Consider the following 22,806-nt stretch of genomic DNA (forward strand, 5'->3'; position numbering starts at 1 on the left):
GTCAGTGTGTTCAGTGACTACTACCTGCTGTAACATAAATCCAACGCACCCCCTTGACCTCATAGCAGGTAAGTAAACTGCAGTGCCCCGCCCACTGTTTGGCCCTGTGAGCCTGCTGCGCTGCTAGCCTGCTACTGCAGTAACACCTGCTGCTGGTGGAGCTTTTAAATGGAAACTAACCTGCCAACATTTTCATAATGTGGCCTCAGGATGCGGATGTGCAGGAATAATTGTTGCCTTTGATCACTGCTGCCACTTGGCCGCTTGTTTGTAGCATTATTAATTGCCGTCCCTTGGAGCTGGAAGATGAGTTTTCCTTGCCATGCTGTTAGCCTTGCACCACAGTGGATCACTGCTTCACATCACTGAGGTATAGTAGTAGGCTATAGCTTGTGCTGACATGCATGTTTTCAGCTGATGTTGTGTTGGTCTGTCCTGGCTGCTAATGTCTGCTCTTATTGCTTGCATGCTGATGTGAAGTGTTTACTTCTGTGCTGACTGAGGTTTACCTATTTGTACTCGCATGGCAGCATGTAGTTTAATACTATTTCTCTATTCTGTGCACAATAGGATTGGATGCTTTCGTGTTGCTGATTGTACTGTAGAAGTGTGAACACTCATGTTTGTGCCTTGTGAGCATTAAGGCCTGAATTGTTGGTCGATGTTGATTTGAGTTTTTTTTTTTTTTGCTCTCTCTCTGCTTGTCATAGTTGTGTCACATTTCATTCATTCTTTACACACTTATTATTCAGCCCAGCATGAGAGGTGTATTAAGTCATAGGAGGTGGCAGCTGGCTTCACTATTTTGATAAGCAGATGTGAAGAGCTGAGCTGCGGTTAAAGCTGCCGCTGCTGAATGCTTCTCCAGGCTTAAGCTTATTATCCATAAAGGTCTGATCTGCATGGATATCTCCCAAAAACGAATTTTACATTTCAGTCACACATCTGATCATGAAATTTGTTAAAGGCAGAAAGTTAGAAAAAAAAAAGAAAGGGACTGACTGCTGAAAGCTGGATAAAACTAGGTCAGGTTGGTTGTAAAAGTAACAAAAACTTCGGATACAGGCAGGCTTTTTAAAGTCACAGCAAACCATGTAAAATCAGAGATGGCAGAGGACTCACTCAGGAAGAAGAGACTTTTGCAATTCAAAAAAATAATAATAAAAAGAAAAAAAACATAGTACAATGTGGACATGTGCCATTTCAAAGAGGCAAGGACCTGCATTCAAAATCCTACATAAGGTAGTAAATGTAAAATTGCTGGTTCTGCTGTAAAGATTAGCTCTGTGACTAAAATATAAATATATTTGATACTGTTACAGCTACCAGGATGTGTAAGCAGCGGCTTGCTGTTGTAGCTGGTTGAGTTTGGTAGTTTAGCTCATAGAAATAACAAAAACTTCTATGTAGACCCTAAAGTTAATGTATTTTCTGCTCAAAAGTCTCATCTGGTACTATCAGGTAAACACCACTGGGTCTATTTATCCCTCTCAGTTCACTATGTTTCTTACAATGTTTGGAAGTGTTTGGTGGAAGAGTGGCCATCTATCTGTGTCCATCCATCATTTTATCACATTATTTGTAAAAAAAAAAAGAAAAAGAAGAAAAAGTAAGTAAACCTCAACCTCAGTAAGGAAAATGGATGGATGGAAAGCAGATGTTGTTATTGATATATCTGAAGAGGAGACTGCTCTTCCTCCTCCTGGAAATACATTAACAGGAGAAGTGATGTTCAACTAGAAGCATCTTTCGCTCCAACACTATACCATGCTGTCCTGAAAAATCTCTTCTGGCATACAGACATGGAAGAAAATGTGGGGAGACAGCAGAGACAGTGTGGTTAGTCGGGTTTGGAGAGGATGTTTTAGTAAATGTCGTACAGCAGAGATCAATTTGAGAGCGAATGGTTGAAAAGAGCAGACGCTGAGAGTGCTGGATTTTTTATATTTCATAATTAAGATGCCCCAGTAACAGGCACAAAAAAATGGCTGTAGATTATGAGTTATGTTGAGTAACAGGATGCAGCGTTAAATAACTGTCTGTGGGTGTGAGTCAGAAACACAGATTTGTGTTTGTAATCTGGATTAATGATGACGAAGAGCTGTGATTGGCCCACAGTGTATGATTTAATGAAAGCTGGGAAGAGGCAGACCCCCTGGGGCGGTTGTGTGTGTGTGTGTGTGTGTGTGTGTGCATTTGTGTGTGTGAATGTGTGTCTGGCTGTGGAGGAATGAAAGGAGCCGAGGCAGAGGGAGGAATTGACAGAGCAATAGGTGGAGGTAGGAGGGAGAGGGTTTGCACATGTGTACCCGTATGTGTGTGTGTGCGCTTGTGTATTTTTGTGAGTGTTTGTCTGTGTTGGTATTTAAAAAGAGTGTGAGTGCAAACAGCCACTTCATGAGAGCAGCACCCTGCAGAGATAAGACCGGCTAAGTACAAGGCTCAATTATTCACTGTTTGAAGGGTTTAAGAGAATTGCAGGGGATTGGAGGGGCTTCATGAAAACCGATGCTTTTGTTGCTGGGGGGGGGGGTTGGCGAAGTTTAAACGGCGGCCGCTGGGCCATTAGCAGGGGTCACCTCTAATCTGAGTGTATGTCGGTCATGAGTCTCTCCAGCTCCTGTTTAATGATGAACTCCAATCTGACACTCTTGAAGGAAAAAAGGTTTCATGCTGCAGCTCCACAGGAACTCGGATCTGAAGCTGCCGCCGTGAGATGATCTCCTAAATTATTGCTGCGAATCGGTGAATGGAAACAGTATTTAATGATGCGTTGTGAAGTTGTCAGTGTGGGAGGCTGGAGGCGTCATGCTGCTTGTGCTGACTGAAATAGGGTAAACAGAAACAAATCAGTCGCCATCGTTTCCCACATTGTCACTGTGACTAATGTGAAATTAGATGAAGGGATGCCCTAACCCTAACTCGACATGATTTTACATTATTGCGTCATCATTTTTTTGATTACTCATTTGCGGAGTGGTAAAAAAACTGGACCCACAACAATGATTTATTCAGATTACTTTGTGTTTTGCCCAACTGACAGTCCCACACCCAAAGATATTTAATTCACCATCATGAAGGATGAAGAAAACCGGCTAATCCTCTTATTGAAGTTAAAACCAGTGAAATTTCAAACAAAACGGACTCATTTTCTGTCCCTCTAGCTGTATTATTTTATCACAGAAGAGCTCTTTAATACTCTTATAATTGGCTAGAAGAATTAATCATGAATAATATGCATTGTTGCTCAACTAACAGGATGAATCTTCATCTCTTGTATAAAAAATTAGATTTAAAAAATGATGTTAAATCTACTCTAATTTCTACTGACATTCACTTCTTTGCCAGGTGCTTTTATACAAATAAACCTGGAAATGAGGAACAACACTGCAGCTTCAGTGCAGTAGGAGACCTTCCAGTGAGCACCATGCATCTATTCATGAAGACAAAGTGCAGGAAAAACACAATGCACAGTAACTAGTAGGCATGTTAGAGATGTTAGGAGAGGAGGTGGGCCTTCAAGATACAGAGGGACGCCTGCTCCCATTGTATTTGGTAGTTTCTTCCTGCTGATCCATATCTTCAACATGTATTTTATTATGGAGTAAATGAGTATAGTTGAAATGTATGGTCATCCTCTGGTTACGGTACTGTGGTAATCAAATTCAGTAATATTACGTCAATGATTTTAAATTGAACAATACAAGTGTGCACGCAACCCTGCAGCAAGCTAGCTTGAAATACTCATAAATTACTTTGCTTTTGTTGAGAAGAAGAGAAGAGCATTGTGGTCAAATGAAAATTGTGTGTTGGCGACAACACTCTAATACTCAACACTGCAAAAAACACAACCTCAACCCCCCCTGAAAAACTCCCCGCCAACGATGAGTACTAGGGGCCGTGGAGGATGGCTGCAGCCCCTCAGTGGCTAAACAACCAAAAGTGGATTTTAATTGTGGTCGTTGTCAGCAGCGCAAGCGACAAACAACTAATGAAGCTTGTGGCTGGATGTGGTGGATGAGATGTTGCCCATCTCCTTAATTGACTTGCTGTCTTATCAGACAGATCCTTGAGAAAATAATGACCACAGGTGACAGAAGACTCTCAGATAAAAAATCATTTGCAAGCAATCTGGACAGAGAATACTGTACACTCTGATGGAGGCTGAGCTGAAGAAGCTTTCAAGAACATAGACTATGTTACGGGAAAGTAGTATAATGAGTAGTGAAACTAACTAATTCTTTTTCTCATTGAGTAATTTTTTTAAATGACTGAGTAACGCGTAATGAGTAATTTAAAACAGTTTTTTTTAATAAAAAGCCCAGACTGGTGATAGTTGACATAGTTTGTAAGCATGGGGATGATGATGCTGTGTGTATAGGCTACCAATGTTTGTTTTCATGATTTATTTTGTTAAATGTTGGATAATCACAGTTTTCTTGTAGCCTGAGGTCACAAGTTTACAATCATGGGACACAAAAAAGGAACATTCTCACATTTGAGTTACGATTGTCTTTTTTTGTTTTGTTTGCATATTACATAAATGATGAAAATTGATGTCAGTTGACTTTTAATCTGCTAAACAATGAATCCACCAGTTGTTCCAGCGCTGGAATAAATCCCAGGATCAAACTGTGTCTGATTCCACCCCCCAGGAAGATTATGGGCAGGACACAGCAGGAGCCAGAGAGCCGACAGCCCTGAAACAACAGCACCAACAGCACTTCTGCCAGTCTGTGGTAGAGTCAGACTCTAGAGCAACATCAGACTGCATTTGTACAAATACACGTTGAATTCCTCAGATGGACAAAAGACTGGCAGGCAGGACGGAGATCAAAGTGTGGAAACATTCCTGTGTATTAGGTTCAACTGTCAGAACACCTAAAGACATCAATCACGGCTTCAGAAGGAGGGTGGTCTGTGGGGAGCTTCATGTTGCAGTCCGGCCAAAAAAAATAGGTGCTGGTTGAAATATTCTGCACTGCTGGGATCGGTCCCATGTTCAAAAACCTTTCCCACTGATCTGGAGGTTTAGAGAACAGTGCATACAAGAGGGTCAACATGTGCCAATTGTTCTCAAACAGCATCAAAATGTACTGTAGGTCCACTGTACTTACACCACTACTCCTGAAATGTGTGAGTTACATGGAGAAAAGACGCCTGTGTGCATAAATATAAGAATGTAGACTGGCCCTCAGCGTTACTGTTTACTGTCTGTCACTGAAGAAACATGATGTGTTATCATTTAAAAAAAAAAAAAACTGTGCATAGATTAATTATTCAACCAAAACTGCAACTGAAATGTCTCAGTATGTTTTTTTTTTCAAAGTTTCTAAAAAGGGATGCAAGTAGAGAACTTTCCATTATTTAAATAATCCATTTTGTTTTATTAATTTCCCACTGCTTTATAATAATGATTGTTTTATTTGGTCAACAATATTGGTCAACAAAAAACCTAATTTAATAAGTTTCCCATAACCAGATTTTCACATTTAAGGCGCTTGGACCAATAAACTTTTAGCCAATGTTTAAAACAAATAAATTATATTTATTGATAGTGGTCAAACTGGTTTGTCCCAGTAAATACACTCATTATTCCACATTATACTGTAAATGTGTGCAGGCTGTTCTGCTGGAAATCAGTACACTAGTCTGTACTGCAGAGCTCTTATTTCAAGCATAGTTACGAGGAGCTGTTTAGAAATAGGCTATGTGCCATTAACACCGCAGCAGGTTTATACAACCTACTTAGCAAGAGGCAACATCTGTACAATTATGTAGATATTTTCAGCATTTTAAATCTTCATTAATTTACAAAACAAAGTATGCATCTATTTATCTCATGCACCTAGAGCCCTGCCTATTTTCACAGTTGAATTTTCTGAGTGAACGATATAGTGAAAGCAAAATAAAGACAGAAAAAAGAAAACAAGAGCATATGCTCATAAACACATGGGACATACAGTAGTGAGTGGTGAAGTATTTGAAGCATTTCTGTGTGTAATGTTGTACCCCTTTCACCTCACTGCAAACCCGGGTTAATAGTGTTTAATGCAGCATCATTGCATGCCATGTGAAGTTCCACTGTGCATGCATTAGCAGAACAAGAGAGTGTGAGACTTATCCTGTACGATAAGCATTGCACTGCAAAGCGGCCAGATGTTAAATCCGAAATAATTCGCCCTAGATTTTAACTCTTACATTTATCTCTTTGCCAAATCTGGCTCTGCTTTGTGGCTTCAAGATGCAGTCTTTCATTTCCAGAGATGGGGGGTGTTTATGTGCTGGTACAAATGACCTATGGTTTTGCAAGCTTTAGCATGTGTTGAGTGTGTATATGAAGACATCTCGTGTTTCTTGTGGGAACTTCTAGCAAGGAAACCACACTGAGTGACGATTCTGGACTTTTAGTTGCTGACGATTATAAAAAATGAAACGTGAGCACATTCCTGAGGGCCAAGGTAGAGCCGTGTGGCTACACAGCTGAGGGCTCATTGAAAGATGAGCGCTTAGCAGGAAATTAGCCTACAGTTGGATCTGGAGAGGTCACAGGGACAGACATGCACACACATAAATGCACGCTCTTGCGCTGAACAGGCATCTCTGCGCTTTATGCACTTCCCCCACTCATAAAATGATCCCTTTTTTTATCATCACATTAGTCCCATCATTGTGTCCAGGCAATAAGTCACAGTCGACTAGTAAATCCTATCAGGACCCGGCCTGTGTGTTGAGTCCTGCTACGAGTCTGAGCTCTGCAGACTCTCTCGCTTGTAAAGTTGTACAACTGTGCCTCGCTCAGGCGTTGCGTGCCCCAGATCTGGGGGTGGGAGTGGTGTTGTGAGGCTGTGAGAGAGCGACAGCTGACTAACTGAGGAGGAGAGAGGGAGGGAGAGGGAGGGAGGAGGAGGAGGAGGAGGGGAAGGAGGGGGAGGAGCGGGTGGTGGTCAAGTTAGTCAGCGTCCACTGTTGGGATCCCAGGGGAAACTGAGCCAGAAGAGAGGGGACTACAGTTGCAGCTGTTGTTTTACACACACACACACACACACACACACACACACACACACACACACACACACACACACACACACACACACACACACACACACACACACACACACACACACACACACACACACACACACGGAGATTATTCGTAGCTCATTCTGAAATGAACCTGTTGTCTTTTTTGATTTCGAGTGCTCACTGGCCTGTTTGTACAGTGTTATGTAAAGTTGCGATATAATTATAAAAGACGTGATCATTGTATTGGATTCACGTAGTTCTTACATAGTTCAGTAAAATGTCAGAAAATACAGTCACGACACATTCCCCAACCCTTTGGAATCATCTAATAGTAATAAACAGCCTAAATTTCAAAGAAATCGATAACTATCCATCCCTCCATCCATCCATCCATCCATCCATCCATCCATCCATCCCTCCATCCATCCATCCATCCATCCATCCATCCATCCATCCATCCATCGTCTTCCAGGGTCATGGGGGGTTAGAGGCAATACCGGCAATAACAAAAACAAAAAAACAATTCACCTTGATCAGTTGAAACCTGCAAAACATTTGATGAAGCTTAATGATTATCCAATAGCACTTGTTTCTTACAGTAATCAGGACCCAGAACTGGAGATTTGTTACAAAACAGAAGCCAACTTCTCTGATCTATGACAGATCAATTGATAGATGGATAGTTGGAGCACTAGGAGCCAGATTATATGATGCTGGAGAGTGGTTTTGACTCTACAGAGCAGAGGTACAGTATTACTCGCTTCACTTGGACAAAGTGCTCGGGGACAGAAAGACGAACTGACTGATGTGGTCTGATGTGTGTCTCACAAAAAAGCGTCTCAGGGATTGAATGTCATGAAGTGCCTGTGCTGAACTGCAGGGCTGCAGAGTTCACATTGCTTTTGTTTATTTATTGAAGACACTGCTGGAGTTGTGGGACAGATTTAGAATCAATTTAGTGCACAGTTGATGCACAGGCAGTGAGTGACTTGCCGGCTCTGCCCTCAATGAAGCTGTTAGTCATGCAGCAGCACTTTACTACTGTATGGTCAGGATGCAGAGCAGAGCAGAAACAAATCAAACTAAGAGCTGCAAGCTAAAAGCAAAGGCTCCATGCTGGGCTCTGAGATTTTTCCATTTCTTCCTGAATAAATATTTCTTCTTGTAGTCTTGGTAACCAATCAGCTACAGTTTAAAATATTTAAGAAACATCAATTTGCCTTTTTAACAGTTTTTGGAATTACAAAATATTCATGTGCAAACTCTGCAGAGGTTTGTGTGATATGATCAGAAGCTCCACAGCAGATGACTCTGTGGCCCTTGTGGTGAGATTGTTTCGTCGACTGGTGTTTCCAAGGTTACGAATTAACTTTCAAACAGTAGTGTAAAAACAGCAAATACAAAGAATCTAGACTTTTTGATGAATATTTTGCTATAATGTGCTGCAACAGATTAAATAGACAACACAAGCCATAATATATTAGTTGGTGAGCTTCTTCTTTTCAAGTCTTTATGCTACGCTCAGGACTTGATGTGTTTCCAGAAATGTCAAACTATTCTTTTTAAATCAGAGCACAACATTCAAGAATTCTGTGTTTGTGTGTATTATCAGTAGGAGTGGGTGACAATTTATTATTACTGTTTACAGACTGTATTCTGATTGTGTCATATTTTACAAAATTTACAAATTCCCAAATTAATTCTATGGCTTTTTGTTTATGAGCTTTGCCAGATGTTGCGAACAATAAAACCCTGTTAACTGCAGTGATTTTGCATAATTTTGCCGTTGTGTTGTGAGTCATACACATGTTAAGAGAATATTTTAATTGACACAGTGCTATTGATTTCAACCATATTTTTCAGCTCATCACTGGAACAACTGTAGTAGCAGATTCACACATCATGTAAAAAAACGACCACTTCATGACGATACAAGACACACAGAGAGAGATTTCTTTCTGAAAACAGATTTAATTTACAAAGAGTCAGTGACAGTTTTACAGTACACATGACACAGAATCACTACTGAAAATTTGCAGAACCTCGATGAAAAATATCAACAGTGCTGAAAATTACACTTAGACAACTGTAAATAGGAAGAAATAAATGTAACATTTACATACGCATACTGTGATATGATATCTCAGACTGTTGACCGCCTGTGTGTGTTGTTGTTGTTGGTGTGTGTGTGTGTGTGTGTGTGTGTGTAAGTTGGACCCTCTCTGTGTGTGTTACGTATTGACCTGAATACTGAGACGACACCATATGGATCGAGCGGCCAAGACACTGAAAAGTCCTGAGGCCTAATCCCTGCTGGCTTGATTGGTCTGGTATCACATTTAAAAACTGAGTGAAATTGACTGTTTTTTTTTCTTTTTACAATAAGTTAAAGTATCAGATTGTCGTTGCATAATAGTGGTCCTATATAAAAACAAATGGAACGGGCAGTGTCATCTGTAATCCTGAGGGAATCCTGATGTTTCTATGAATCTGTGAAGGAAGCTGTAGTTTGTTTAACACTGCTGTGGTGCTGCTTGAAATGACGAATACTGTAACAGTTTACTGTGAAAAGAGAATAGATATAGATATAGACTGACCGGTTGATTTATGGTTTTAAGTACAAGTGTGGCGGCTTTGTTTACATGTAATGGTTAAGAACTGTGACATATTTATCTGCAGAATCATGAAAGTCATGCGATATGGGATATTAGAGAAAATGTCTGTTATTGCTTCAGTTTGCTTGATGGCAAATATGTACAATGACCTGTACATTTATTCTGTCAACTTGATCCTGGCTAAATAGAGATTACGTCTCTTTAGCGCCACTCTCAACTGTCTTGTCCCTGTTCCAGCCCTGCAGTGTGTTCACCTTTGTCTGTACAGCATGTAATGTAACACAGTCATCATAATAATTCAGTTTGTCTAAAGCCTTTGGGATTAACAGGAACGGTTGTGCATCTTCTTCGAGCCCGTGGTGAACAAGCTTTATGTAACATCCGGGTACCAGATGGCAGTCAGTCATTCAGCCAGTGCTCATGGTCGGCTGTGCCATCTTCACCCTCCTCCTCCTCCTCCTCCTCCTCTCTGTTAACAACCCAGGAGAGCTGACAGTTGACTCAACATGTGCCATGTCTAATGTACATGGCAGAGGGAAAAACAAGTGTTTCTGACATGACCGCAAACACCAGGGGCAAATCTCAAAGTTTAATGTGCACTCTTCTGAACTAGTCATGCACTGTATTGCTGTTAATTATTCCTAGGCTAAATGAGATGAGGCAAGACTCGTCTAAACTGTGTATAAATCCCATTTGTTTAAATGTGGCAGTGTCCTAGAGTGTCGTCCTGTGTTGCATTCACTCCCTGAGCAACGTGAAAGAGGACGACGGGTTCGATTAAACCTGAGTTTCCGGTGTTGGAAACAAAATGAAGCTTATGACTGTCGTTAGTGGCAGTGCGTTCAGTAACAGCTGTTTGTAGCATCACTTATAAAAACAGTAACCATGCAATCCAACAGTTGGTGTTTCTATTCATAGATGCAAAGAGGTGAGATATGATAGTATATGTCCACTAGCATTGAAGTGAAGTGGATGTTTTCATAAAGAACTGCAATGATGGTGACATTCTGAGAAGCGTGTCGTTTTTTTTCTTTTCTTTTTGTTTTAAAGTACCGTCTTTTAAGACAACCAGAGAACCCAGTCATACATGCACATAAAGACATTTGAATAATACAAAAACTTGCAGCATAAATCTTCAAAAAAAGTCTCTCTTCGACTCACACTCTCCAACACACGCTCATGAGCCCAGACACACACAGCAAACGAGGTTTCGGTTTTTTAGGATTGTCAGACAAAACGCTGCCCTGATAATCTCTCAGTCGCAGGAGAATCATGTTGTGGGTGTATCGCTTCATTTTTTGGAAGATAACTGTATCCAAGCCTTTCAGTCGTTCATTCGTTCATTCACTCACCCCGCCCCCCCCGCCCCCCTCCAGATCAGCCAATATCTCCCCGCCAGCACCTGTCATTCACTCAGTCTGGCATCACTGGTGGGCTGTTGGCCCGAGACTCACTGTCAGACCCAAACAGCTGTGTTGTAGTCAAACAAGGGCTGCATTTTCTCCAGACCAGTCTCTGGCTGTCTCCTGTCTAAATAAATCCCTGCAAATGGCTGCTGGTGGAACGGGGGGAAGCTCTGAGGGTGGTGTTGATTCCTCTCGGCCTCCGCTAGACACGGCCGGCCTTTGCCCTGCTGTCCGTTTGCCCAGAACGGCAGGTAGAAGCTGCCTTTTGAACTTTTGGGAACCAGTTTCTTGGGCCTTTTGAAGAGGTCTCCCTCTGGCAGCTCCGGAGCCATCCAGCCGGGCCGCTCCTTCAGCAGCTTGTCCCTGTCGGGCCGGACGCTGCGCAGGAACTTCTTGAAGATGTTTGTGGTCAGCGAGAACTTCCTGCAAATCTCCTGCGAGCGGCTGAGACGGAGAGGGTGAGCCGGGGTGTCCGGTCTGTCCGCTCCTCCGTCTGCCATCCTCTCCTCTCTCCTCTTCCTCCTCTCCTCCTCCTCCGCCGCCTCCTCCCTCTCCACCTCGGGCAGGTCCAGCCAGTTGCCCACCAGGTCGGCGAAGACGTTGTCGCCCAGGACTAAGGGCTGGCGGTTGCGGCTGCGACTCATGAGCGAAGAGGTCCAGTCGCTGGCGTCGTCCGTGCTGTCCTGGGAGTAGTCGCTGTCCAGTGAGGGACCCTCTCTGGAGAGGCTGTACAGTATGCCGGGCAGGTCCACCACCTGAGCGCGTTGCGGGGGCTTTGCCTGAGGGTATGGTTCTGGGGGAGGGTTTCCCACCATTGGTCCATAAAAGTCCACCTGAGGGGCGGCGTATCCCGACCACCTCCTGGGTATTGACTCAAGGTCATTCTCACTTCTCGCACTTCTTGAGGTCCTTTCGCTTTCGGTGTCCAGACTGGATGCGGAGGAAGACACAGACGTTCTCAGGCTGCTTCTATTTCGAGATGAGCTGTTGCCATCTCGGCTGAAGGTGTTCCTGCTCTCCACAGAAGGCTGTGGACTCGGCATGGGGCTTGGACAGGGCGGCTTCGGCAGGGTTTGGTTAAAGCAGGACCCTTGATCCTTTTCTGAAGCTGAAGCTGAAGCTGCTGCAGCTGATGCGTCAGGAAGAGCTGGTGGAGCGGGGTATGGGATACCTCGGTTAATGGGCCGACCTGAAATGTCAAGGTTCTCTATCGCTGTCTGGACCTGAAGCAGCTTGAGTTCCTGTAGAGCTCCCATCATCGAGTTCATCTGAGCGTGGAGGCCATCCCCGGCTTCTTTCATGGACAGCTGCAGGGAGACAAGAGAGAACAATACAGAGATGAAGATGAGACAGAAATTGGCAAATGTCCAGTTCATCTGAACAGCAACAGACCGTGTAGAGCTGAAACTTTCATTCATTTCACTCTTGCAGATTCCATCTGATCCATCAAAGACTGCTTTCCTCACTGTCCCATCTCTTGTTCATCATTCATCCCCAGCACAAATCCAAATCATACACAATATCAGACAGTATCAGAAGCAATGAACACATCTATCACATCACAGAAATAGACCTGCTTCTTGTCTGTGAGACTCTGTGCTCTCCCCTCATGCATTTCAGGCTGTGCACCTTGTTTAATTATGGGTCATGTGACCTAGTTTTGGATGACAGGCCTGGGTCCCATATGGCCTGCGTATGAGAGAGGATCCAACCCATGACAGCTGTAAAACAGACAAGCTTGCTGTTTTCTTTCTTCCTCGCTCTTCTGCTCTTTTTTCCTTTTTTGCACTCTTCCTATTTTGTATTATCCTATATTTGCTTTCTCCTTAGAGCTCTTTGTCTTCACTCTTACTTCTCTCTGTGCAGCAGTAATCATACACTCTGCTTTTATCTTCCTCCTCCTCCTCCTTTCTCTTTCCGCTCTCATCTTTGTAAGAGCCTGTGTCATGTGACCTGACAAACCGTCTTCTCCTGAGGGAAGACGGGAAGCCCAGAGGCGGCATCCTGACCTGTGTCTTAACTTGTAGACCTGAATCATCGCGCGCCGTGACCTAGACTTTCTCTCTGCCCTCTTGACACAACAAGTTCAACTTCTATCGTTTGAACACGTGCACACGTTGGCAAAGGTATAGCACCTTCATGATTTTCTTCTTATCAGCAGAAAGACAAGAGAAAGCATGTCAGGCATTTTGAAAAATGTGCAGGTGTGTGTTGGTAAATGTTGTTGGGAAACTTGATGAATCACACCTACACCGCAGACGATATGGAGCTGTCGGTTAAACTGATATCACTCAACTGAACATGAATGCATTTTAATGCAAATGTAATTTGCCTCTCTAATGCAAGAACAGATGCTTGATTTCAGTTGTAGTATTAAATAATGGCCTAAATCATATGAGCATCACTCATTCTATAAACTAATAAAAACCCAACCCTTACCTTCTACAGAGTCTGTCTGGATGTCCCTGTCTGTCTCTCCTGTTGTTAGTTTGCACCTCTGCAGCCTGTCACTGTCTCTCACCTTTCAAACGAATCGGTCCGACTGCCCCTATATGTATCTCTCTCCAATGGGGGGATACCGCTGGGCGTGACAGCCAATCAGCGCTGCCCGTCTAGACTGTAATCCCCAAATGGTGGTTGGAGGGGGGGCGGGGTCACTCAGGCGGAAAGGGACTGAACAATGACAGGGGAGATAGTGAGAGGGAGCGAAGGGGCGGTGAGAGTCAGCAGGATGAGCAGGGATGGAGAGAGGGGGAGGCGGGTGGATATGTGGGGTGGGGAGGGGAGGGGGGTCCCCTCACCATATGTTTAGATGTCAAAGAGAAAACTGTTGATGGATTCAATTATGGATGACACCGTAGGAACATAGCAGGGGGGAGGGAGGGGTAGGTGCAACAACAGGCGGTGATACTTAATCTTGGGGGAGCAGTGATTGTGTTTACCCCCTTGGTGGGAAAAGTAGCTGTGCAGAACAACTGACAGTGTGGCATCATAAACGAGGCCTCCTATAAGCACCGTGAGAGACGGAGGGGTTGTTACTGAGTGAGCCTGTTCTCTTAAACTCACATTAACTTCTCACACTTCTTATAGGTGTTGATTTTTCCTGTGATTGGTCTACCACTTTGGTGCAGTCAGAAATTTCTCATCAGTGTTGACCAGATGTTCCTGTTCCCCAGATGAATGAGGATGAACTTTTAATCATCTTGGTGATTGTTTACATTTTCACATTGAATCATAACCATGTCAAACTTTTGCAAGTTGTCCCGTTATTTGATTCATGACCAAAAATATTAACTAATGGTATTCCAATCACTGTTTAACTTAGTAAAGTTAGATGGTGAACATTATACCCACTTAGCATGTTAACATTTATCTTGGATTCTTTTCCCTGGACATGATAAATATCAAATACAAATATTAAATGAATGAAAAAGGAAAAGCAGATATTTTATTTTGAAAAGCCAGCACCAGAGAATGTTTAGCATGTATTTAGCATTCTTCCTTGATAAATAACTTAATTGATTATCTAAATTGTTGACGATTAATCATCTGTTAACTAACTGTTCCAGTGCTATAGCCCAAGGCCATTTCACATGGTTTGGACGTACCTTGACAGTTTTCCAATACCCTGCCTCATTAACATTAAACCTCTGGGTTAAAACACTGCTCATCACTAACATATGGCTGAATAGGTGCAGAGTGGGGGGGTTGGTAGCCTCTAAGATCAGATAATAAACCTATCAGTGCACATGTTGGGAACAAAAGCCTCTGAGCTTCCCGTTGGATCGCTAAATTAGCCAGTGAAGGTTCATGTAATTAGCACAATCAGGTTGTCTCTTGTCTTTGTCCCTTCCACATATGGCTGACTTCATTAGCTGTAATTGGCTGTGTCCTGGGAGAGGCTGGGAAAGAGTGCATAATTATGGTTTACTTTCCTGCACATCAAAGGTCAACAAGTCTGAAGACAAGACGAGGGTGGATTTCTGCATTGTTGTAACACTTTCGGAAGCAGACATGTGGCTTCGGTGAAGTTTGCGCGGGGATCAGCTGAGGGATTACCGCACCCCGAGCTGCTGCTGAAATACGGTCCACTTATATGTATTAAATCTGTTTTTGAAATATTATCTCCTAAGCAGACCATTTTCATGCAGTCTGAAAGAAAGGTCACACCTGTTTGCACAAGCTAACTAACAACACCTTAATTTACTGTAGCGCTCACATGCAACTTTTCTGTTATCCCCCCCAAAAGACGCAGGCATTCCTCCTGGTTATTTAAAACACACTGAGTTGTTTACCGGCATTTCTATTCTAAGGCAACATTAATAATTCATATTGCGCCCAGGGAAACAAACAGGGGAACAGTAGTAAACTAAACCCTATTATTCCACCTTAGCCATGCCAACTAACTCCAGGCACTCCACCACTGCCATTTCAAGGCTGAACTTTGTGGCCCAAATATGTCAGCCTTTTCAACCTCCATTCTGCCCTCTACTCAGGATGCTGAAAGTGACTTTAATATAACGTCCTGCGGCAGTTCCTGGTTGAGACACAGATGTTGTTCATCCTCACTTTTACAATGTGTGAATCAGCTGAGGGCCGCGTTAGGACAAAGACGCAGGATGCAGACCTGATGGGACCCGCACAAGCACCTTGAGGTCTTAACCGGAATAAAAGGAGATAAGAAAAAAGAAATGTCTGTCTAATCTAATTTAATAAGTAGGCTGGGATGAAATAGGGGCTGCAGGGAATTGCTGTACTGCCCAAGAAAAACTGGCATCATTAACTTAGTCTCATGAAGTTTAGTTAAATCTTCTTTTTAAACCAAAGCCTTCAAGTATTCCAGTCATTTAATCCATCAACCGTGTATTTCTATAAAAAGATGGCTTTAAAGGGGGAAGCCAAGTGAAAATCTGCTGAATGAAAGAAAGAAAGGCAAACATGGACTGGCCAGATTCTGCCCCCTCACCCCCCCCCCACTTCCTCTCCTCCCTCCTCTGACTGTAGTGATGCCAGCCAACCAGACATAATTGCCAATTAAGGGCTGAATGCTTCAAAGTTAAAGAACAATGGCTGGCAGACTTGAATTAATACTGAGTGGAGGCTTATTAAAGATTTCTGGCTATTTTAATTTGAAAGAGAAAATCAGGTGATTGCTGGATCTTTATTTAATATCCTCACATCATGTCTACTGTGAAGATGCACCCAGAAGGCCATTTAGTATGCACGCAGGACAATTAAATACCACAAAGTATAAATAAATCAGTGATTCTCCTCTGCTGTCTGTTGAGATCGGGCTTTCCTCCTTCACTTATGTAGGGAAAAATAAATTCACTGTGCAAACACACACTGCTCACAAATCCACACACATGTCCAGACTTGCCTCTCCTCAATGAAGTCATTGTATGTGCGTGTGTTTAAAAGCATTGATAGGCTATGTGTGCATGCATGTTGTGCTGACTCACATACATTAACTGGCTTATTAAGTGAAAAATAACAACACAAACAAAATAGGAAAAACAAGTTACTGCTCTGTTTTTGGTAGTAAAATAAAGGCCATTCACTGTTGTTGTTTATTTGTTATTGGCTGGAGGGAGGGAGGAAACAGTGAGACCAAGGTTATCAGACCCAAAAGGTCTTCCTGTTTAGAAGGAGCTGGCCAGCAGCTATGGTGTACTCCACCCTCCCTCCACCCCTAATTAAAAATGAATGGTGGGCTGTTTGGGTCAAGGACAGGAATGGGGTCTCTGTCCGGGGCGATACAGAGAGGGTCTCTGTGACTTAACCACTGGACACGCCACAGACCACTGTGGACAACCCCGGGGTCATGATGGAGAGGGCAGTAAAGCTGCACAGCGCCCACTGAAAGAAATGAATTACTGTGCACACAGCCATGAATGCCTCTTTGATTGAAAAAAAAAAGTTATATGGTGACTGTTTGGTCCGAGTGTCCTTGGGGTCACACTCAGTAGAAGGAGAAGTGTGAATAAGGTTCAACAAAAGAACGTGGAGCACAAATCCCTCTTGAATTTGGCCATGTCAAGTGTTATGTAGTTTTTTTGCATTTATATTAATTTAATATGCTGCATTCACTGACCCTGACTGAGAGTACGCTGAATAACCTCCTCATGCATGTCTAACTTCATAATGGATTGTCACAGAAAATGGGATTTAAATGGTCAGTTTGAAAAAAAATCTCACTAACACCTTGTAAATTTTTCCCCCTCCCCAAGTTAAAAACCCTATTAGACAAGAATGATTCAGCAGCATATTAGAATAGCTGAGAATTTTGTTTTTTGTATAGTGTCAAGGCTTTAAAGTAAATATAATGGCACTTAAAACTCTGGCTTTCTGCATTCTGATGCCCCATAAACACCACACCCTCACTATTCAGCTTAAAAGGACCCCACTTCATCTTCCATGTGTACTGGGCATTGATGTTTTGCATACATTATATCCAGTATATCTTGACATATACTGTACAGTATTTGCGTTATGCCACCAACTTAGTAAGATGGAGATGAACTAAACTTCAGTTTGATGATATTATACAGTAGCATGTCATTTGAGGTCACTCTGGGTCAAAATTCCTGTGTTTTATCCAGAGTAATGAAGACACTGTAAGAGATTATGTTGTTGCATGATAAGACCAATATCTGAAAAGTCTGGCAGATAAAACCAGAACTCTCTACAAATAACTAATGGGACCTTGGCTGAAAGTATTCCAACCAAATCTATCAGTGTTTCTTTGGACGTGCTGCTGCCCAGCAAACACTCCCTCATGGCCTTTTGAGAGATGGGAGGTGGTTTAATTGCTTATTTCCTGTTAGAGCTCATTTGTGCCATCAAGAAAATGATGCTGCCGTGGGAGATGCAGGATGATTAGCATCCACATCATCATCTTTGGCAGATGATATTTGGAAGACAGTCTGGGACCCAATCTGTTTGCCTTTCCTGCCTGCAAATCCTCACTGGAACCAATAATCGTTAGTGAGACGTTTGATAAGGCAGCGGTTGACGTCAGCGCCTCGCGTGTGGGCAGTGAAAGTGCTCGGCCAAGTCTTCAGCCCACAGATGCAACATCGAGCGTGACGTTGTTTTTGCAGATGCCGCCCCTTCTTAATCTGACTTGTGGAGAGTGCAAAATCAAGAAAACATTTCCTGGAGAAAACGTGTGTGATTGCTGTGTAGTCATGGGGAACGGGCTCCAGTTCAGGTTTATATTTAGACTAAATGGGCCTGCATCAGCTTTAGCACATTATATTACCACACTCATGCTATGTGAAAGTTATGTACAGTTGTTCAGGGGAGAATACAGAGCATTTTGGAATTTGGAGTTTGTACTTTAGGCAAGTGATGTGGTGTAAATATAATGGTAGTAAATAAGTCTCTAGTAGATTCAAGCTGCACCTGTCAAAATGTAATACGATCAATGACTTAGTGTAATGTCAATGAGGTTGCTTGTTGTAATAAACTAAAGAAAAAGCATTCAAATATATAGTGTCACGTTGTGTCACCTTGCTGTTTTGGTTTTATGGTCTGTGCATGGCTTTTCGTTCTGGTTCACTCTCACCACACTCATAGATTGTTTCCAGCAGAGCAGTTTTCATAAACAAAGCTTGGATAAATCCATTGTAAGCTGCCTTACCTGTAGCTCCCTAATGACTAGAGTTAATGGAAACCAAAACAGCTGAAAGGAGAGTCAATATTGCATTTGCATTTATCAGGTGGACAGAAAAATGGCTCTAAATTGACTTCATGCAGCGATGATTTGGTAATGTTTTCTACTCAGGTTGAGATGTAAAGCATGTCCACATTGTTTTGGTGATAGTGAGAGTGAAACAGACGAGAGGCGGGACCGGAGTTGATCTTAGTTACAGCAGCCGACTTCATCACTGTTATTTCTAAAAACAATATCCCCCAAAATAAATCTGCACTTTGTCGTCTGAGGCAGTGATTTCATTTTCCATTCTGTCAACTGTGATTTAACAGGTTACGTGCGTGGTGCCTTGATAAAAAGAGGCTTTGTATAAGGTTTGTGGTTCCATCTCAAACACAATGATCGCCCACGCAACGACAACAAAAAAAAAAAGCCCACAGCTGCCACTAAGAGTCGGGGCCAATTTTAGCCGAGGGGAAGGAAGGGCAGGTTGGAGAACAGGAGCCATGAGGGAGGCACAAAACAAACGAGCTTAAAGTTAAACCACTCCACAGCTTTGTGTTGTGTACAGTTTTCTGATCCCACGCCCCTAAAGGTAACAAAGTATATTCAACGTTGAGATAGACGAGCTTTTCACACAGCATTGGTTTTGGCACTTTTCTCACATTCCCTGACCTCATGTTTGCGGGCTTGTTGCGAGGCCGTTGAATTCCAAGGTGACAGACATGGTTGAAACTTGCCTCGGGTGTGAAATGGATAAAAGGGGGTGTGATGCATGTGAAATCATCTTCAGAGGTGATGATATCGAAAGCTCTGATTTATGCTCCAGTGTGTGGGATGACGCTGTTAAGCAGGTGTGAACCCTACATTTAGAGAGGGTGAGTCAAAGAAGGCATGTCGGCGTTTGCATCTCCGACTTAGAAGGAGGAAGGAAGGACTCTTTTGTCTGTGCGTTGTATGAATCATGAGTCATGCATAAGATTAAAAATATCACATTGTTGTCATCGTGCACAAGCCTTTGTTGTTGTTTTTTTGTAGAGCCTTGTTTTTGTAGGGAACCAGCCTTTTGGCAAAACACTGTTTTCAGTTAAACACGGGTAAAAAACGATTATGAATTCCTGACTTGAAAACTAATCCGGCAGGTTTTGAGTTTTAGCATGAGCGGTGCGTTGGATGTGGTCAGCAGCAACGAGAAATAGCCCCCAGTCGAGGGTCAAATGTTCAAGGGTGACCTGACACTACCACACACAGACTGCCCCTCCCCCAACCCCCTGACTGACACAGTGTTCACACTTTTATATGGTGCACTGGGTTCACTGTTGTAATTTACGTGACTTTTCACTCAGTCCTTGAATGCCACACTCACATATCTGTAATGTAACACTCACTACAAGTTGACACTTTGCCTGGGCGCGATAAACTCTGCCTAGAGGGAATTACGGCAGCTTTTTTATTGACATTGGCTGGATGGATTTGTCGCTCACTGCTGATTGGGTAAATCAAAATTACAGCCCCTCCCACCAGAAAACAGACGAAAAACACATTTCAGACTATATTATAAAGAAGTCAGATTATCAGGCTGCTGGAAACTGGCTTGTAGTCATGGAACATAAACACAGGACCCAGTACAGTGGCCTATACTGCCTGATGTGCCGTCAAATCAATCAATATTATGATAATGACTAAAATGAATGTAGACTTGATAATGAGTGTGATGGATCACACTACTCGAGCAATGTTCAAGAGCCTATAATTGATTTTCATACAGTGCAGCAGCAATGAATGGAAACCAGAGGCTGCCTGGGGGGTGTAAATACTCTCCAGTCTCTAAAAGCAGCAGCAGCAGTGTGGATTGCAAACTGTTGAGTTGTGGTTTAAGGTTTATGTAGCAAGTAAATGGTCCGAGATATGCAGAGGAACTCGCACGATCCTTTTTGAAGCACAGTTACAAGTGCTCCTCGACTCAGCCTCACAGCTGCATGTCGGCTGTTAGATGTTTGTGATCTGTGTGTTGCAGATGGAGCCGGTTTACCACTCTCCAGTGAGCACTGGATCAGAATCTGTCACAGTGGAAAGAGAAGCGACAGCGCTGGCATAGACGACTCTCGTCTCTCTGAACAACAGATTGCATCCCACATGGTCCAGTGCAGGAGGAGACTGCCTTGGCTTTTTAACCGGCATCTGCTCTCTGTTTCTCCTGTTTTGATCCCCGGCATGGCATGACACTTTTTTTTTTCTATTATGTTACCAAACTGTGATATGGCAGCTATAACACAACATGTCCTCCTGGCATCAACGTCTAACCCTAACCCCCCCCCCAAAAAAGCTCAAGTGCCACTTCACAGACGTGTGGCTAATTTGGAGCAGTGAATCAAGAAGTCACAGAGCAGATCATGTTGCAAAACACGCAGCCATGTGAGGCTTTTCTGCGGGCCAGTGGCTGGATGGGAAGAAAAGGAAAAAATCTGTGTCTGCTTTGAAGATGATTCCAATTGAAATCTGTGCCAGTTAAGGCTCCTTTGAAAATTGGTCTACACTGTGTCCCTGCCAAATGATTGTGAGGGTGCAGCTCACACAGATTGAGGTTGTTTTTTGTTTTACATTTCAAAGAGGAGGGGGGTGAGAGATGGCAGCCCAAAGTTGCACCCATCAATCAAATGTGTTTATTAGAGGAGAGGAGATGTGTGAACATATTAAATAAGGGAAACTGACAAATTCATTTAGGGCATGATAATGTGATGAAACTCTCGCCACTTTCACTCACTCCCCTGTGACCTCACAGAAGTCTATTACAGCACATGATTACATGTACAAACCAGATAATTAAAAAAATACTCAATCTTCTACATGTCTTTAGTTACAACCAAAATAATAAAAACAGCAAATCTCAGAGAGAAGAAGACGAAGAAGACTGTATTGAGCTCATTAAGCCTAAAACATCTGTCCCAGATGCGTGCACAGAGAGGAGGAGGAGGATGTGTACACATGCCTCTGGTCTGCTCAAAGCTTTAAGCCTGTACACAGATTAATGCGATTAAAAAAAGAAAGAAAGGGAAAAAAAAGTACACATGCACCCCCAAGTGAAACTAAGAGCTGTAATATGTGACAGTGAGAAGCACAGAAGTCTGCCAGGGCATATAAGGCGACATGTTGGATTCTATTGATGATGAAAAATATATAATTCATGGTTTAATATATTTTTTGGTCAAAACGCCAGTTTGCGCCAATAAAAACGATGCATGTTTACAACGGCTACCATAATCAATAATGAATAAAGTAGCCCGGTGCTGTTCGCAATAATAGAAGTAGAGATACAACAACAGAACCTACCAGTTCTTGCTTGAGTCGCCTCAGACACGCGTCCATGTTTTTGCTCTCAGCTTTGGAGAGCTGTTGTTCCATGTTCTTTCCTTTTTAAAAAAAAATAAATAAATAAAAAATACAAGAATCTCAGATGAAGCGCGTCGCCAGTCGTCGCTCGAGCATGACTATGAAAGCTTCCTCCTGGGCAGAGCAATTCAAACTGCTGAGCTGGAGAGCTGGGAGAAACAAATGTGAGATTGGAGATGCGCAAATCCTGCTGTGGAATTATGCGCGCGCGGCTCGTAATGACGTGAAGCCTGTATTAGAATGAAAATAAAAAATAAATAAAAAACTCCTGATGACGAAAATGTGTTTACTCCAAAAAATGATAATGAGGTCCGTCTTCTGTCTACGTCAGTCTGCGTCTGTGTGTGTGGGTCTGTCTCTCTCGCTCTCTCAGTGGCTGCTGTCAGCCTGCTCTCTCTCTCTCTCTCTCTCTCTCTCTCTCTCTCTCTCTGTGTGTGTGTGAGTATGCGTGTGTGTGTTCAGCTCGTTTTTCCCTCCTCTGCTATTTTCTCATTCAAGACGCGCCTTTACGCTGCCCATCCAATTTCCTCCAATGAGAGAGCCTCCCAGGACAGACTCAAATCTCGTTCAAACGAGGATAAAACGAGGATGCATCATTATTATGGAGGAGCAGATTTGTCCACAGCAGCTTCTAATGATTTCTCTGAGATATGAAGAGAAAGTCTGCAACATCTGGAAATGTTTTGAATAGGAGGCTGAAAGATCACATAGT

The 22,806-nt window shown here is 42.9% G+C and overlaps 1 protein-coding gene across 1 annotated transcript; it reads right to left on the bottom strand.

Moving 5' to 3' along the window:
* Nucleotides 1–10,688: 10,688 nt before the first annotated feature.
* inka2 (inka box actin regulator 2) lies at nucleotides 10,689–22,438 on the bottom strand. The gene is made up of 2 exons (XM_085777671.1): nucleotides 22,035–22,438; nucleotides 10,689–12,354 (listed from the first exon to the last, which is right to left on the bottom strand). Exons 1-2 carry the CDS (start codon nucleotides 22,104–22,106, stop codon nucleotides 11,098–11,100), a joined length of 1,329 nt encoding a protein of 442 aa, XP_085633797.1. The 5' UTR covers nucleotides 22,107–22,438; the 3' UTR covers nucleotides 10,689–11,097.
* Nucleotides 22,439–22,806: the final 368 nt, after the last annotated feature.

Source organism: Trachurus japonicus, chromosome 5 (genome assembly GCF_045865225.1).
Source record: "Trachurus japonicus isolate A0001 chromosome 5, Traja_1.0".
In the NCBI taxonomy this organism is placed as follows: domain Eukaryota; kingdom Metazoa; phylum Chordata; class Actinopteri; order Carangiformes; family Carangidae; genus Trachurus; species Trachurus japonicus.

Coding starts and splice junctions, on each gene's coding strand:
- inka2 (XM_085777671.1), bottom strand. CDS start 22,106: ATGGAACAACAGCTCTCCAAAGCTGAGAGCAAAAACATGGACGCGTGT. Junction 12,355..22,034: donor GGCGACTCAAGCAAGAACTG/GTAGGTTCTGTT, acceptor GTCTCCCTGCAG/CTGTCCATGAAAGAAGCCGG.